An 18,285-nucleotide genomic window follows, 5' to 3' on the forward strand; every position below is an offset into this window, starting at 1 on the left:
ATGATACATGACAGAGCACAATGGCATCGTTTGATTCATATAGCTGACTCAACTTAGTGGGACAGGACTTTGTTGTTGTTGTCGTATTTAATAAAAACAGAAAATGTCTAAATTTTTTTAAAATTCTTAGATCATTTATTGAAGAACAATCTAATTTAGAAATTAATTTGTTTATAAATGAAAAATTTAGAATTTAATTTGACAATTAAAGTTTATCAAGTACATAGAAAACTTTTTCGAGACTGAATCATATATTATTCAATTTTTTTTCAAATGTAGTTTTCTTACAAATCAAACCAAATCAAACCAAACGGTAAGTTTATTTAGTCGAAAAACTACGTCGTTTCATGTTTTTAAATTTTTCGGTTTAATGATCCGAAAGAACCCTAAACCCCAAAACCTCATTTCACTTTCCGAGACCTCAGTAGCTCCACTGATCCTCCCCGTGCCAAGCCAGTCCGCCACCGCTGCCTCATCGTCGGCCGCCTCTGATCGCCAGAAAACAAGACCGGCATCGACGAAGTTACCTCCAGCTCAGGAAAGCGAACGACGTCCGTGCAGGTTAGGGTTAATGTGCTATTCTTTTTTTAGTTCGATATGCTTCTCTCTGTTATTTTTTTCCTTGCTTCTCTTTGGGAAGTGTTGTTGACTTGTTGTGTTGTTCCAGAACAGTGTTATTGTGTGTGAAATAATGTAGAAACTGTTTAATTATTTATGAGTTTTCACAAGCTTCAAGAACGTATTCTGTTACTGTTAGTGGTAGTGGAAGTGTGATGCAATGTGGGCTATTTAGAGTAGTTCAAGGTTGAACTTGATATTTTTTTTTTTTATTTTATTAGGTGAAAAATTAACTTCTTATCATGGTTAATTTGTGAAATTTTCGTAATATTTCTGATATATATTTCTTCGTTGCTGGCCTTTTTATTTTTTTTTTCCCTAAATTTTTTGCATACTGGATATGGAAGGGAGCCTTGGAGTAATGATTTAAGTCTCTCCCAGTCATTTCTAGGTCACAGGCTCAAGCTGTGTAATTAATAACTAACATTTGCATTGAGTTATGTGTTTCTTTGTTCTGTTGCACAGAGGTAGCAGGATCAGAAAGAATGGTATCTCCAAAGCTGATGGTAAGCATCCTTGAGTCAGTGCTTCTGGGGCCTTCCCCTCCCACAGCGGCCCAGCGAGTGGAGCTCCTGCATGCCATTCGCACTTCTCTCCCTTCATTCCAATCCCTCCTTTCGTATCCTGTATGTATTAACTGCCATTTCATTTCGTTTAGTTCCTTTTTTCAGCAATTTCATCCGCTTCATATATTTATTTTTGTTTGTTCTGTGACTGACTATAGCCACCAAAGGCATCTGATCGAAGTCAAGTGCAGTCTAAATCAGTTAGGCTTCCGGATTCTCCACCTATCTCTCTTGATGACCATGATGTCCACATTGTGAGTTACATCCCCATTCTTTCTTTCTAATACACTTTTATTATATTTCATTTATTTTACCAAGCTTTGTGTGTAATAGTCTTGATTAAGGTATTATACGCATGTATAAGTTGCCTATCCTTTTTCTATCTAATATTTGCTTTTATGAAGCATAGGCACTGAAACTGAGTGATGATCTCCATCTCAACGAAGTTGATTGTGTTCGCTTGCTAGTATCGGCTAATCAAGAGGTATGTACTTCAGCTGCTTCTATGCCTACTAACAATGTAGCCAGTCACAAATTAGAACTTTGAAGTTCAAGCTTTAGTCTGTAAAGTAACAAATTAAAGGTTCCAAAGTAGGAAATACTGTATTAATTGAATCATTAATTTGCTTATATGCAGTGGGGATTAATGGGACGAGAACCACTGGAAATTTACAGACTTGCAGCAGGACTCTGGTATACAGAGAGAAGAGATCTGATTACATCCCTTCATTTGCTTTTACGGGTATCTTCTTGCAATCCCGGCCACCATTAAGGGTCATTTGGGCATCACTTTGGACATATGGCTTTTGGTTTTCAGGTAACACAGCTTTGTATGTTTGTTTTTCCCTCTACAGGCTGCGGTGCTTGATCAGGGACTTGAGGACGATATATTGATTGACTTTCAAAAATATCTAGAAGAACTTATCAATTCTGGACTTAGACAGCGGTTGATTTCTCTTATCAAGGTTCGCATTGTGTATTATGTTATATTGCTTGGTACTTTATGTATTACATTTTGACTTAAGAAAAAGTATCCTGAAAGTTATCTTGTTTTCTAATTGTCGGCCAGAAGAGATAAGCAAGTATACTAGAGTTTACAGCTATTCCTTTAGTTTTGCATGATGACTATACATCTTAGTTTTTTGGTTTACATTAGTTAAGCTGTTTAAGCTGAAATGATTGGACTTGATAAAATGTTTTATTTAAACGTGAAAAAGAAAATTGTGCATGTTGGTTTTGATTTGATTAACCTCTGGGCAAAAGATGGCCTCTTTATAACCTCCGAGTAAGATTTTGAGTTTGATTATAGCCTCTTTACAATTGACGTTGGCTTATTATTTTTTATTAATGAAGATATATTAATTTTCTCTATTGAACTTAGTTGCTTATACACAATATGTATCATAATGTTTGCTGTTTACTTTGCTTTACTATGTGCATACTGGATAACATATAAATCCTACAATAACAACATTGAAATTTGATACACTATATGGTCTCCAAGCATAGTATATTGTAAATGTTCATTATTTACCTTTACTAGATATTTAACTTATGTTGTAAAGATGTTTATACAACAGCTGGTTAGAATTTTCGTTCTTTCTTTGGATGATGTAAGATATGGTGGGAGGGCCATTTTATATCAGACTTCGATCCTAAAAATGTTTTTGTTTTGTTTTGTTTTGTTTTGTTGTGTGTGCGCTGAAGAATTTGCTGTTAATGTAGGAGCTTAATAGAGAAGAACCATCTGGGTTGGGTGGTCCTCAGTGTGAGCGCTATGTTCTTGATTCGAGAGGTTCTCTTGTGGAGAGACGAGCAGTGGTTGCTAGAGAAAGACTTATTTTGGGACATTGTCTTGTCCTATCAGTTCTGGTTTTGCGGACAAGTATGCATGATAGCTTTTCATGTTGATTGTTTAGTTATCCAATATGACTGCTGAATTCCTATGTGGTTTATTATTGTATTCTGTGGCAGACTATATTTCTAATAGCTTATTGATTAGGGTGAGGGTGAAACTCGTATGACAATCTGTATTTTCAGGTCCAAAGGATGTAAAAGAAATATTTTCTGTTCTAAAAGATAGTGCCGCTGAAGTCAGTGACAACAATGCCACTGTAAAACATCAGGTATTTTTATAACCATTTGCTGAGATTTTTAATTTTTATGTATCATAAGTCATATAAGTTATTTTTTTGGGGTTTTGAGGTGTGGTATTTTTCGTAGCACAAGTAACTATTAAATGTACTCTGATCTTTTGCTAAAGAGGTGGTCAAAATTTTCTCTTACTGAGATTTAATTAAACCCATATGTCTCAACTACATAGTGGAGGCTGGATTCATGCACTAATACAGATATATGATTTCCCTAATTACATATTCCTCCACTGATTACAAGTTTCTAATATTTTTTTAATGAGGATATCATTGGGGTCAAAGAGAAGAAGATTGTCATGAACCATATTTGCCCAAAACTTAGGCATTTTGGTAGAGACATGAATGGTTTTTAAATCTAGTGCACCTTCATTGTCATGATATTTTATATTCTGTTAGGGACTTGGGTATTATGGGTGCTCAAAGTCCCATATCGAGTAGTATGGGATGCTTGATGTTGTATATAAGGAGAGTGGTTCTTCCCCCTTAACAGCTAGCTTTTAAGGTGTGGTTTCCCACTTTCCTTAGGTACCTAACAATGGTATCAGAGCGTGGTTGTCGGTGCCATGGAAAGGGCTACCTATAGGCTGGATTAAGGTGAATACCGAATACTGATAGACCGTAGCAAAGTGGCTACCATTGGGTCAGTGTCGATAGAGTGAAGCCGCCGTGGACGTCGGCTCTCAGGGCCGATGTATTGTTAGGGACTTGGGTATTATGGGTGCTCAAAGTCCCACATCGAGTAGTATGGGATGCTTGATGTTGTATATAAGGAGAGTGGTTCTTCCCCCTTAACAGCTAGCTTTTAAGGTGTGGTTTCCCACTTTCCTTAGGTACCTAACATATTCCTTTGTCAAAAGTACACTATTAAATTAGCTTGGTAAAATGATGAATGACTTCTTTTTGTTGTGTCTTTTTCTGTGTTGATTTAATTTCTGAAGAAAATAAACAAAATATTGTAGATATGAAGATGTTGCAATGGATGAGTGAACATTCTAGACAAGATAAGATTAGGAAATAATCCATTAATACCTATTTCTGAAAGATGACTAGGTGGGTTTGATATATGTGGAGAAGGCATGTTGAAGGTATAGTAAGGAAAATGGATCAGATGGAGAATAGCTCTATGGCTAGGGGTAGAAGGAGAACCAGGAAAATCACAGGTGAAACTATTAAAAGAGATTTAGAGTTAATAATTTAAATATGCATGATTTTTGACTGCGCACAGCAGCATTGTTTGATTCGTATAGCTGACTTCCTGACTCCACCTTGATTGACAAGACTTCGCCTGAATATCAAGCTTTATTTGCCTTTCTGACGCACGGTGTTTCTTGTTCTTGAAATTTTTGTCACTTTCTCACAGTTTTCACACACTTCATTTTGCAGATTACTTTCAGTCTTCTTTTTACTCTTGTGATAGCATTCATATCAGATGGTTTGAATACAGTGCCTGACAAAGCATCTGTTCTGTCTTCTAATGCCTCCTTCAGACGTGAATTTCATGAACTTGTAAGATGAAGTATTATTAATGTTTTGACCTTTGAGAAGCACTGCTTGGCTATTTTGTGCTAATTTTGGATATTGTTGATGTTGTTTCATGCTTAAGGTGATAGCTGCAGGAAATGATCCAATTGTTGATGGCTTTACTGGTGTCGTAAGGCTTGCTTGGTTGGTACATTTAATGTTAATACAAGATGGTATTGTAGCAAGGGAAACTATCTCAAGTGGCTCCTCAGATGAAACGGGTTATCTTAGCCAATGCTTGGAAGTCATATTCTCGCATAATGTTTTTCAGTTTTTACTGGATAAAGTTCTTCGTACTGCTGCCTACCAGGTTCATTTGTGATGACAGATATTTGTTTTATTTTATTTTTCAAATTTGTTTTTATACTGGAACAAATTCATCAAGTCAGAAAAAAACTTCAATGACTTGGATATGGGATCCTCTATGAATACAAAGTTATATGAGAGCAACAGATATATACTGAAAGAGGAACTAACAAAGGAAAGGTTTATCAATATAGCAAATACTTCGAATATCCCAACATATCTGCGACAGAATCCTTTAACAAATGATAATTTGAACACCAAATAAAGTCCAAATGCCTAATCCTATCCTACTTGACTTAATGAGAATTATGCTCACCAAGTATACCAACAGGTGGCATAGACTTTACATTGCCCAAAGATTTGATTCCCTTCATTCTCCCAAAACCAATGAAACTAGTACTAGTCATAGGAGCTGACTATTGCAACAGTATAGTGCAAAATAGATGTGAAACAGATTTAGAACTCAAACTGACCATATTGTATAGCAAGGGAAATAGTCATATGTAGCTTCAGAACCCACTAAATATCATCATGACTAATTCTTTTAAGTTTTTAGTTGAAACAAATATTTTTTTTGGATAAATTAAGAATTCCATTATGATGAGAGAAAAAAAATACAAAAAAGTGGGTGAATAGTATTGCCCTGTATAAAAGCAAAACACAAACAAAAACCTACCAAAAGCAAAGCTCTCCAATCTCTCAACATGTCCGGAAGAGAAATTCCTCTAAAAGCATCATGAGCTTTATGTGAAATAGATTGAAATTCCTCTAAAAGCTTCATGAGCTTTATGTGAAATAGATGCTAAGTGTCTAATCCTATCCCATAAGACATGTATATCAGAGAATCTGTCATTAAAGGTGTGTGCATTATGCTCCAATCAGATAGTCCAAATAGTGGCAAAAATTGCATTGTTTCACATAATTTTGTTTCTTTTCTACTACCAAACCAACAAACCTAGTCAATCAAAATATATCTAGAGTTGCAGGTCACGCCTGACATTCATCAAAGATGCTAAACAAATTGTCCCATAAGAAACTAGCCATTTGGCAATGCAAAAACAGATAGCGAATTTGACTCTGAATTTGCCCTTCACATAATACACACATCAGGGGAGAAGCAACAAGTCATTGGTATTAATTCTATTAAGCATAGCTGTCCATATAAAAGATTTGACTTTAGAGAGAGCTTTGGACTTCCAAATGAGTTTATCTAGACAGAAAGTAGTATTACAGGACTAAGAAAATAAATGGAAGAAAGATTTTTAGCTAAAATTGCCAGAAGAGTCAATAGATTAAATCCTTTTATCAGGGATAGGAGACAAAGAAAAATCATCAATGAGGCCTAAGAGCTTTGGACTTTCAAACATGTGTATAAAGGATAAAGGAGGTTGTATTCAAGTAATGAAATAGGAATTAAAATTAGGATTTACAAGATAAAAACCTGAAGGTATCAAGAGAGGAGGAGCTTTGTTTTGTGCTAGTAAACTAACGGGCATGATGCAAGAGATTCAAATGGGTTTTTAAGTTGAGGATTCATGAATTTCAAGGTCGTTGTGGTCTCAAAGATAATTGGAACCTTTGCTTAGTTAAATTGTAGTCTAGGTAGAGGAATTTGGTAAAGTGATAAACGATGAAGGCACCAAAGGGTTTGGAGTGTTATCCATAAGTGTTTTAGAAATGGTTTTGTTTATATTATCTGGAATAAAAAATGGCTATTTTAATTATTTGTTGATTTTAGCTTTACATGATATTATACTTCCCGGATGTGCGTTTGAGATACCAGCTTTTTGTCTTACAGAATGAAGACGAAGATATGATCTACATGTACAATGCATATTTGCATAAGCTGATTACCTGCTTCTTGTCTAATCCACTTGCAAGGGACAAGGTCAGTGTATTTTTATATTTTTTCTGTATTTCATCCATAAAAAAATGTCAGTTAATTTATTCCTGACCAACTATAGAACAAGCTGATTTAGTAGGTAAAATGCATAACACATTGGGAAGTTTGATTCTGACTGCCTGGTTACTTTATGTAGCCTCATATCTCATCATAGCTGCTGTATCTGCATATTGTTGTCTGTGATTTTCATGATGGGAAGTTATTATGTTATTTGTAGCTTCCATATTTCTGCTACCCCACCTCACTAGTGTATGTTGGCTGAAGTTGAGTTTGTTTTTCCCAAAGGAAATGGATGTTAAAATTTGAAATGTGGTTTTTCCATTCTTCTTTGGTTCATTGCTCGTTCCCCTACCTGGCCTTAGAATGAAATTGCAGTGGCTTTTGTGGTTTTCAGTTGTTTTGTTTAAGGTTGATATTTCAGACCAAAGGGCCACACTTCATTATTTTGTCCTCTTGGCCTGAAATTTATGTAACTGCTCAACACAAAATATGCAGCTTTTATTTTGTTCAATAACTTAGATGTTTAACTGCGCTTCTGATAGAAACTGGCATCAAAGTAGTTGCAGAAATCTCTAGTCTTTATTACTATAGCCACACTGCTACAAGTGTGATATCACAGTTACTGTTAATGAAAAATTACATAAGAAAAAAAAAATTGGACTATCCTTGAGCTCCAGTTTTGATAGGCTCAAGTTTCCCCAGTTTTCACTAATGTCTTTTCCTGCCTACTCCCAAAATTGCATTTTTGGGTTCAAATTTGTCTGTCATTCCCCTTGTGAACTCAGAAATAGTTTGTTATGCTTCCTTCTTTAGGTTACCCTCTTCTTTAGTGATTTTCGGTTCCTAAATCCTATAAAATTATAATTTGATTTGTGCTATTCAATTTCTTGAGGTTGATTCCCCATTTTTTTCTTGATAGAGTGAACTGGTACTAGAGCTCAAAGGACCTCCTGTGAGATTAGTTCTAGGGGATCACTTCCTCGCGTGACAGGTGTCATTGTTAGTTGGGACTTAACTACCTGACCCACAATTTACATTTCTCTACCTGTGTAACTTGCTGAGCAAGTTAGCAAGTTATCCAAGTCATTATGGCTGCTATACCATTCTACTCCCATGCCTACACTCATGCATAGTTCAACTCAGTTACTTCAATATTCATCTATCTGATTTTATTTCTCCCAATACAATGCCTCATTCAAGGACCATATTGCCCATATTCCTTCCTTGGAACAGCTTGTTGACCTTTTTAAAAAAAGGCACTCAGCAATACATATTTGTGACTAATGGAGAAGATGAGATTCGAAGATTTATGGCTCCTAGCTCAGGGAAGTCCACCTAGGCAAAAATTAAGGGGCATGATATAATGAACTCGTGTTATAGCTCGAGTGAGTTTATGTGAGACTAGTTTCTAGGAGTAGAATCTGCAAGTGGGCAATAATAACCACAGAATAGGTTTGATACCATATTAGTATTGAGTGAGGCAGTGAGCCTATCTCAACCCCATATAGAAGTTCTCTAGACATTATCTTGAGGCATGTGGTCTCTAACTGTAGTTATTGCAGTATATCAGCATAACAATGTTTTTATTCTGCTTTGTTCTTTTTTCGTAAAAATATTCACTTGTATTTATTTGTATACTTTTTGCAGATAAAGGAATCCAAGGAATGGACTATGAGCATGCTTAGTTCATATCGAGTTGTTGGATCACATGACTTTTCACAGGACAGTAGCACAACTTCCCGTGGCACTGAAATGAGCCCTTTACCATTTAATTCAATCTTGGACTTTGTCAGTGAAATTTATAAGGTCAGTTAGAACAATTGGCTCCTCTATTTATATACCCTAGATGAGCTAGGGGGATGGGGAAAGGTTATGCATCCTTGAGCCAACAGCAGCTTCATTGTACAATGAAATATTTACACTTATTTATTCAGCAAGCAATTATGTTTTTTAGATCTGAGTTTCAGCTCATTGATATTAATTTTGTTCTGCTGTTTGATGATTGTTAGTATCTCAGTGCAAATGATTCCACTAATTAATTCTAACGGCTTTTCTTTTATCATTAGTTATCAAAAAGTTGATGTTCAAAGAAAGTAATTTTTTTTTTCTGTATTTCCTTTTCTTTTTGGAACAAAAGAATAATTTAAGTAAGATGAAGAGAAGAACAATAGAAAAGAGGATAAGAGTTCCTCTATACAAAAGAAAAACAAACAAAAGATTTCTCTTTAAGAGATGCGAATCTCCATCCATGATTTCATGACCAGAGTTTGGTGCCTCAAAATCTTGATTCATTCCACTTATAATAATAATAATGCAAGGCATACAAACTTAGCTAATTTATGGGAAATAAACTCATCTAAACAGTACGTATGGCTGTAACTTACAAATATTATTGGTGTCAATTACAATCAATCCGGTTGGCATAATTGATTAAGCACAGTCTTCTTCAATCTTCAGAAAGAACCAGAGCTCTTGTCTGGCAATGATGTTTTGTGGACATTTGTAAATTTTGCTGGAGAGGACCATACGAATTTCCAAACTCTTGTGGCCTTCTTGAATATGCTGAGCACCTTGGTAAGGAAGTTTCTGATTGCCTTAAATTGATGCTTTAGTGTTGGACTGCACCTTTTGATTCTGCTGTTTTTGTATACTGCTTTTCAGGCTTCCAGTCAAGAAGGTGCTTCGAAGGTTTATGAGTTGCTTCAAGGTAAAGCATTCCGCTCAATTGGGTGGAGTACTTTGTTTGAATGCCTAACAATTTACGATGAGAAGTTCAAACAGTCTCTTCAAACTGCTGGATCAATGTTGCCTGAAATTCAGGAGGGGGATGCAAAAGCACTTGTGGCATACTTAAATGTTCTAAAGAAGGTTTAACTTCACCTTTTTTTTTGAGTCAGCTTATGTTGTCGAACCAGTTATAATTTACACGTGCTTATACTTGTTCCTAAAAATAAAAGGGGATTCATTTCTGTTTTTAAATCTCAATCCCGTATGGCCTAACTGTAATGGTCTCTTCCACCACTTTGTCCTTCGTAGACTCTCCATGTTTTAACTTGGTTTATTATGAGTTTGTCTAAGAAGAGCTGAAGTATCAGGATCTTTTTTCCTGTTTGGTATCATATTTGCATGATGCACTCATACTATGCTAAACGCTTGGTTTAATTTGCACTATGGGGGCTCTAGTTTCATTGTTGGATGAAATATTGCTTTATTATTTATCTCCCAATTGTATTTTACTTTTTATTTGTCTTATATATACAGGTTATGGAAAATGGAAACCCAATAGAAAGAAAAAACTGGTTTCCTGATATTGAACCACTGTTTAAGCTTCTTGGTTATGAAAATGTACCCCCTTATTTGAAGGTAGGATTTCTTTACTGTGAGGTTCTTGTTGGTAGTCTAAAAGTTTACTTGGAGTGAACTAATTGCACTGTTATTCTAAACAATCTGTCATTGTTTGCGATGGGAATATAGGGCGCTCTGAGGAATGCAATAGTCACATTTATTCGTGTCTCTCCAATGTTGAAGGATAGTATTTGGACCTATCTTGAGCAATATGATCTGCCAGTAGTTGTGGGGACTGATGTCCAGAATAATCCACAATCTATGGCTTCTCAGGTTGGTATATTTGTTTTACAAAATAAGTGGAGGTTTTCTTTTTAAGTATTACATTTCAAATTTCTCAGGAACAAATCTTATAGAACCTCATGTTGTTAGCTGCTACCTGCTAGATCAAGAAATCCATACATTATATCTCTAGGACATCCCTATTTTGCAAGCAATACATTTAAAATGTAATTATCTAATTATTTGACAGGTGTATGATATGCAATTTGAACTCAACGAAATTGAAGCAAGGAGAGAACAGTATCCTTCAACTATATCATTCCTTAATTTGATAAATGCTCTTATTGCTGAAGAAAGAGATTTGAGTGATAGAGGGCGAAGGTAGCAGTCATAGAATTTTAAATATTTGTTGTAGTTTCTAATATCTACTCCCTTTCTTGCTTGCATGCTAAAGTCAAAGTGTTTGTTAATTTTTCAGATTTATTGGCATATTCAGATTCATCTATGACCACGTTTTTGGGCCATTTCCTCAGAGAGCCTATGCTGATCCCTGTGAAAAATGGCAGTTGGTTGTCGCTTGCCTTCAGCACTTTCATATGTGAGTTCTTTTTGTTGTGGATTTGAGAAATAATGTTCTTTTCTCCCTCACCCCCCTCCCTCCAATCTCTTTTGCTTAACTAGAATCAAGAGAACAGACTTCTCTATCATGCTAAGTGAAACTCATTATTTGTAATTCAAGCTTCATCAAGAGCTTGTATCAGAAGATTATTAATAGAAAGTGTTATTTTATATTTAAGTTAATAGGAGAAGTGAAGGGCATTGGATGGATTAATTATGAATTTCTTTAGGCCTTTGGCAATGCAAGTACCTTGTGTGATCCACCATCATAGTCTCTTCTTGGCTCAAAGGAAGTAAGGGAACTTAAATTATTTACTTTGATAGAAAGAACGTCATACAGGAATAGTAAGTTATGGAGGTGATAAAGGGTTTTTAGGGTTCTTGGTACTGTGTTTAAGAGGTGATTAGTATGTGAATGCTCGAGAAGAAAACCTTCTCAGCTTGTGGGTTTTATATACACTGAAGTAATTGAGTAATGGGCAAAAGTAAACACGAAAGAGTATAGAAGGGACAAAAGTACACCCAAATGATTATAAAATAGTGGGATATATCCCAAAGATTATTTCCACAAGTTTAAACTACCCTTCCATTATCTAAACTTCTGCTAGTCTAATATAAAGTTGCAGCCATGCAGTTGTAATCCCTCAAATTGCTATACAATAGTTTAAAAAGCATTTCCAGTTTGCCTTTGTCTGAGTCTATTGCTGCTGACGCTGCATATATAGTTAGAAGGGCAATTTTGACTTGTGGAAACAATCTCTTGCGTGTATATGACTATTTTCTAATCTTTTGGGTGTACCTTTTTCCCCTCTATATAATTTTTGTGTATACTTTTGTCTATTTACTAAAAGTAATAATTCATGATAATTACATTGTTTTATACTAATCATTCCTAATTGATACATAAAGGAACTTCACTGTTATCAACAGTTTTCCCTTTTGTATGTGTTGCTTGTGGTTGTTTTTGCTGGGCTTGTAATTTTTCCTTTAGCTTTGGGGCTTTTATTCAGGATTTATCTTCTCGTAGTATAATCTCATCTGACATTATTTCATATTTGGGGGAATAAAAACCACAATGCAGGATTTTAAACATGTATGACATCAAGGAGGAGGACTTCGACGGTGTAGTTGATCAGTCACGACTTTCAACAGCTAAAGAAACATCACCAATTCAGTTCCAGCTCCCTGTTTTAGAATTGCTGAAAGTATGTGCTTTTACATGGTGTATAAAATTGATATTCTAATGGTCATTATCCTTAGTTCTGAATTTGCAAGTTTATAATACTAAATCTTACAGTTATGTCACTCATTTGGACAAGCATACTACTAGTGCTTGACAACCTACTATCAGCCACACAGTTTATTCCACTGCTTCGATTTCTGTTGTGTCTAATGTCAATGTTCTCGTCAATTATGACATTAGTTCCTCAATCATTTATGTGTGCTATGTATTATGGTTTTTACGAATGTTTATGTTTGTTAGTTACTTTGTAGATTAAACAATTTGATTGGTTTCAGGACTTCATGAGTGGTAAGACTTGCTTTCGGAACATTATGGGTATTCTTCTGCAAGGGGTAAATTCTGTCATTGCTGAACGCAGTAGCCAAATATATGGCCAGCTTTTAGAGAATGCTGTGCAGCTTTCTCTGGAAATAATACTACTTGTCTTTGAAAAGGATTTACTTCTTTCTGATTATTGGCGTCCCCTATATCAGGTAATATTTATATTTTTACAACTGATTAGTGAATTTCCCCACGCATGCTTGATTTCCCATTTCCCTATTGCATGGCTAAAACTTATTTTGTGATTTCAATGCCATACAAATGATTTCGCCTGGATATTAATTCGTGATAATAGTGCCAAGCCACACTCTCCAATGTCCTTTTTGAATTGTGGAATTAGTTTAGGAAACCGTCAATGTGTGATTTTGTTGAGATATTTTCCATTCCTGTTTTTTTTTTTTAAAAGAAAAAGAATAAGAAAAGAAAAAAAAAGGACATCCCGATGCACAAGTATCCCGCATTAACGTAGGGTCCGAGGAAGGGCCACACCCAGAGGGTGTAATGTACGCAGCCTAACCTGATAATTACATCAGTGGCTATTTCACACGGAGACAACTCAATCGTTGCTCCAAGGCTTCCCTTCAAAAGGAAAAGAGCAGCTTTATTTTTAGTATCATATTCTATTGCATTGGATAATTGCTTATTGTGGTGTTTTTTTCTTAAAAATATGCTTGCAGCCCTTGGATGTCATACTTTCTCATGATCATAATCAAATAGTGGCACTCTTGGAGTATGTAAGATATGATTTTCAGCCAAAAGTTCAACAATCCTCAATCAGAATCATGAGTATTTTAAGGCACTCAAATTACCTTCCTATTTCTTATTCTTGATGTGTAATTTTGGGAGTTCTGCAAACTGGATATCATAGTGTGAAATTGATAATGTTGTTTTGGGGCCACAGTTCTCGCATGGTTGGGCTTGTTCAACTCCTGCTAAAATCTAATGCTGCCAACAGCTTGATAGAAGATTATGCAGCCTGCCTTGAGTTGCGGTCAGAAGAGTCTCAAACAATTGACAATAATAATGATGATCCAGGCATTCTTATTCTGAAAGTTTGTTGCTGTCTACTGCTTGTTTTTTTCCTCTTTCCTTATTTGTAGTCTTCCTAAATTGCCATTTGGAAATGTTGAAATGATCTTTTCAGCTTCTAATTGACAACATCGGCAGGCCAGCTCCTAATATTACTCATTTACTACTTAAATTTGACCTTGACATGCCAGTTGAGCGGACGGTTCTACAACCTAAATTTTATTACAGGTTTGGTTTGTTGTCTATTGGTGCTTAATATTTTTCTTCTTGTAAATGCAACTGTGCTGTTAAAAGTTATAATGTTGTCTGCAGTTGCATGAAGGTTATTCTTGATATCTTGGACAAACTTTTGAAGCCTGATGCAAATGCTTTGCTTCATGAATTTGGTTTTCAGGTCGTAAAGTGCTCATCTTGCTCTAACAATTGTAAAATAGTATATGAGATCTTTGCATCTTTTACCACCATTAATCATTTACGAATAAGATGTCTAAAGGAATCTTGATTGTTCTCTTGATGCAGCTCCTTTATGAGTTGTGTGTAGATCCACTAACATGTGTACCTATGATGGATCTGCTGTCAAATAGAAAGTACCAATTCTTTGTTAAGGTGCAGAATTTGGGATACATCTGCTTTTCATTATTGTGGTTCTTGTTATTGCTTATGTTTATTTTTAATTATCTAAAACTCCTTTCGTTGGTATTATATAGCACCTTGATACAATTGGTATTGCTCCACTTCCTAAACGGAACACCAACCAGCCTCTCCGCATCAGTTCTCTTCATCAGGTCTTACCATAACCTTTCAGTTTCTCTGATTTTGTTTTCCATTATATGATTTTGACATCTTTGAACTCTTTTCTATTGTACTGGGTATCAATTTGGTTTGACACTCTTATCACCTGCGAGTATTTATTTTGGAGTTTTGTGTTTTCGTTTGTTTGACAAAATAAGTAATCTATCTATTATCGATTATCAATTATCTATTATAAAAGGAGAGCCAAAAGTAATGTTATAGTGACACTTAACCTTTTAAGTTTCATAAGAAATTGCCATGTCATCCATTGCAATATCATAGAAGAAAGCATCTATCATAGAACTACATTTATACTACCATAGAGAATAATAACATCTATACTGTTAATCTAGTATTATTCTCATAATTTCACACATTAAATTATCTTATTCTACAAAAAAAATAGATTATAAAGAATGTTCATGCATTATATTTGGAGAATAAATTTATTTTATGAAAAATTATTTGTTTATCTATTTATCTATCTATCAATTTATTTATAATGTATAAAAAAAATTAAGTAATGATACAATGAACTCTTGATTTATTAGATAACTTATAATATTGCTACATAAACATTTTAGTTAAATTGCAATTTTATAACTTTTCTATCGCATCACTTTTTATTCTTCTTATGTAGTGTTTATCCTTATCTTTTAATCTTTTTTTACTTTTTACTTTTATGTAAGTTACTCTATGCCTTTAATAGTAATATTATTCCTCTTTAATAGATATAAATTAGTTAATAAAACCTAATTCATTCTCTCTTTTTATTCTCATATCTATTCATATTTACTATATAAATTCACATTCACTTCACACATCTTCTATGTCTCCTCTTACATAATCTTATGCCTCTACTCTTTCTCCTCTATCGTTGTTAATGTTTTGCACAATTATTTGAAAAAATTGGTTCATGACCATCAGGGACGGATCCAGGAATTTTAATATGGAGGGACTGGATTTTAGACGAACTTTTTAATTTTTTTATTATATTTTTTCATTCCATAAAAGCAATTTAGACATAACATATAGTTATTGAGTTGGTTTTTCAAAAGGTTTATCAATATATATATATATTAAAAAAATTATAAATTCTTTTTCACAATTTTATTTTTTGCAAGATATTTATATAAAAAAACATACTCTAATATTTCATATCCTATTTGGAGAATAAATTTTAGTTTGTGACAATCTATTTATTTATCTAGTTATCTATTTATTTATAATGTATAAAAAGAAAAATCAAATAATATACAATGAACACTCGACATATTAGATAATTTCTAATGTTGCCACATGAACATTTTAGTGAAATGCTGATTTTATAGTTTTTCTGACATCATTACTTTTTAATCTTTTTAAGTAGTGTTGTACCCACAAAAATTCATAAAAAAAAAAAAAAAACTAATAACAAACAAAAACAAAACCTCATTTCACTAGGTGAGATCGGCTACATGGATCAAATAACACTATTGAACTCGATCATGTATCATGTCTCCAGTGAAATTGTTAGACGCAGATCTCCTTTGACTACCTCTAGGATGATTCTTGGATCTTCCTCTACCTTTTATCCCTCGTGTACTTTTCATCTCATCCACCCTCTTATCTGGATGTCTTACTCTTACCGATCTTCCCACATGTCTAGATCACGTGAGACGAGTTTCTACCATCTTTTCAACATAGGCGCTACACCAAATTTCTCTTTTATATCTTCATTCCTTATTTTGTCTTTACATGTGTGCTTGCTCATCCATCTTAGTATCATCATCTTTGCCACACTTAACTTATCTTCATGTTCACCCTTTGCTTCCTGACACTCTGTTCCATATAGGATAGTCAGTTTAATGGTAGTGCGATAAAATTAGTTCAAAAGTTAGATCCCCCTCTTCTGATCTGCATACTTCTTCATTGAATTTTGTGCTTCCTGCCATGGCTGAAGGAAGAGGGTCACCTTTCAACAGAATTCGGCCCAACTCAACCATTTTGGCTGTGGCTTAGGCTTACCACTAGAAAAACACCTCAAATAAGCCTCAAGGCATCTATTGACAACTCTAGTTTGTCCATCGTTTTGAGGATGATATATAGTGCTGTATTTTAACATGGTTCCAGCCAATCTTAACAGCTCAATGCAAAAAGTGTTCACTGTCTCTAACCGAAGCATGGAATCCCATGCAAGCACACTACTTGGTAAGTTTATCAACCACAACAAATACAAGTTAATAATCAAATTCATCCCTGAAGATAACCCATTTTTTCAAATTGGTCTCTGAAAGATTTTGTTATCCATATTAGTCCCTGAAAGATACAACCGCAAGTTAAATTGATCATTTAATTAGATGTTGACGTGTCACATTAGGTGGCATGTGGTATGATGACATGGCATGTTAATGTCACATGTCACAAAATGATTTGTTGACGTATCATGTCATGTTAAGATACAACCAATCATTTTGCGACACGTGGTTCTTCCCCCTTAATATCCTTAGATGCCTATGAAGATTCTTCTGTTATGATGATAGTTCATGTGTGCGTTTGAGATATTCAAGTAGACCTCTATAACTCGTTAGCAACTTTTATAAATGAGATTAAGTCTAGCCCATTTTCTTGTCAGTAGTCTCAATGTTACTTGTAATCTTGGGCTGACTAATTTAGAGAGTCATATTTTGATACGTTTGAGATGGGTGGTTTGTTCCATTACTTTCTTGTTTTAGAGAGCATGGTTATTAAAACTTCTAGCTGTTGAGCTGCACGCTGGAGAAGTTAGTAGCTCAAAACATAGAGAAGCATGCCAGACAATCCTTTCTCATCTTTTTGGTCAAGGTATAACTGAAGTTGATGGACACCAAACCATGTCCCCGTTTTCATTTGAAGATACTTTGGAAACTGCTGCTATAAGAACTGTCAGCAAGAGTCAGGTAATGAAGGTCATTGAACTTTTGTTGTACTTCTTTTAATGTGGACTCTCATATCACATGTATATTTTTGAATTTATGTTGTTTACAGTATATTATGTGCAGTATCATTTACATGCACCCTAAAGAATAGTTTCCCTCAAGGCAGCTAAACACTACAGTTACTGTAACTAACCTTTGACCTTGGTATCCCTGCTCCCTTATGCTATGTATTCAGTATTGTAAATGTAATTAATAACTGTTTTTGCTTAATTTTATATATCCATTGCATTCAAATTAAATGAACACTTTGGAAATACACAAATGTAAAATTATAAGGTCATTCATCCTTGATCCTTAATAATACTACTTTGTTGGCTACCATTTGGTCAATTATTACTACTGTGATATTCTAGTTGCATGTTTTCTATATTATTGTTTGGTTTTCATTGTGCAATACCCGGGTTTCAGAAATAACGTAGATATATTTGTTGGAACATGTGAGAATGTCTAATGTCTCATGTCATCATAATTATCTTATTGAATATAAGAGTATGTAAGATGATCTGATCAGCTGCTTTATCATATATTCTTCTCCTGAGTTGTATTTTTCTTGAAATTCAGGTGTTAGAATTGCTTGAAGTAATCCAGTTTAGATGTCCAGACGCCACTACTAAGCTCTCAAATATTGTGTCTAGCATGAAGTATGACTTGATGGTGAGATACTTGTCCAAACTTTATTAATTCTATATTT

At 34.6% G+C, this 18,285-nt stretch overlaps 1 protein-coding gene across 1 annotated transcript in view; it reads left to right on the forward strand.

Moving 5' to 3' along the window:
* Positions 365-18,285, forward strand: part of LOC107612757 (nuclear pore complex protein NUP205) — a gene marked incomplete in the record, with an annotated part of 27,326 nt that continues 9,405 nt past the window's right edge. Inside the window, 28 exon segments of the mRNA XM_016314481.2 lie at positions 365-561; positions 1,084-1,244; positions 1,343-1,438; positions 1,594-1,668; positions 1,822-1,926; positions 2,039-2,149; positions 2,910-3,069; positions 3,225-3,310; positions 4,721-4,843; positions 4,941-5,168; positions 6,963-7,052; positions 8,715-8,873; positions 9,525-9,641; positions 9,729-9,935; positions 10,329-10,430; positions 10,542-10,685; positions 10,885-11,015; positions 11,113-11,232; positions 12,334-12,457; positions 12,771-12,968; positions 13,494-13,612; positions 13,718-13,868; positions 13,961-14,073; positions 14,158-14,239; positions 14,365-14,451; positions 14,553-14,630; positions 17,352-17,555; positions 18,156-18,248. Coding sequence (XP_016169967.1) covers positions 1,104-1,244; positions 1,343-1,438; positions 1,594-1,668; positions 1,822-1,926; positions 2,039-2,149; positions 2,910-3,069; positions 3,225-3,310; positions 4,721-4,843; positions 4,941-5,168; positions 6,963-7,052; positions 8,715-8,873; positions 9,525-9,641; positions 9,729-9,935; positions 10,329-10,430; positions 10,542-10,685; positions 10,885-11,015; positions 11,113-11,232; positions 12,334-12,457; positions 12,771-12,968; positions 13,494-13,612; positions 13,718-13,868; positions 13,961-14,073; positions 14,158-14,239; positions 14,365-14,451; positions 14,553-14,630; positions 17,352-17,555; positions 18,156-18,248 — 3,444 coding nt within the window.

This window comes from Arachis ipaensis, chromosome B08 (assembly GCF_000816755.2).
Source record: "Arachis ipaensis cultivar K30076 chromosome B08, Araip1.1, whole genome shotgun sequence".
Classification (NCBI taxonomy): Eukaryota; Viridiplantae; Streptophyta; class Magnoliopsida; order Fabales; family Fabaceae; genus Arachis; species Arachis ipaensis.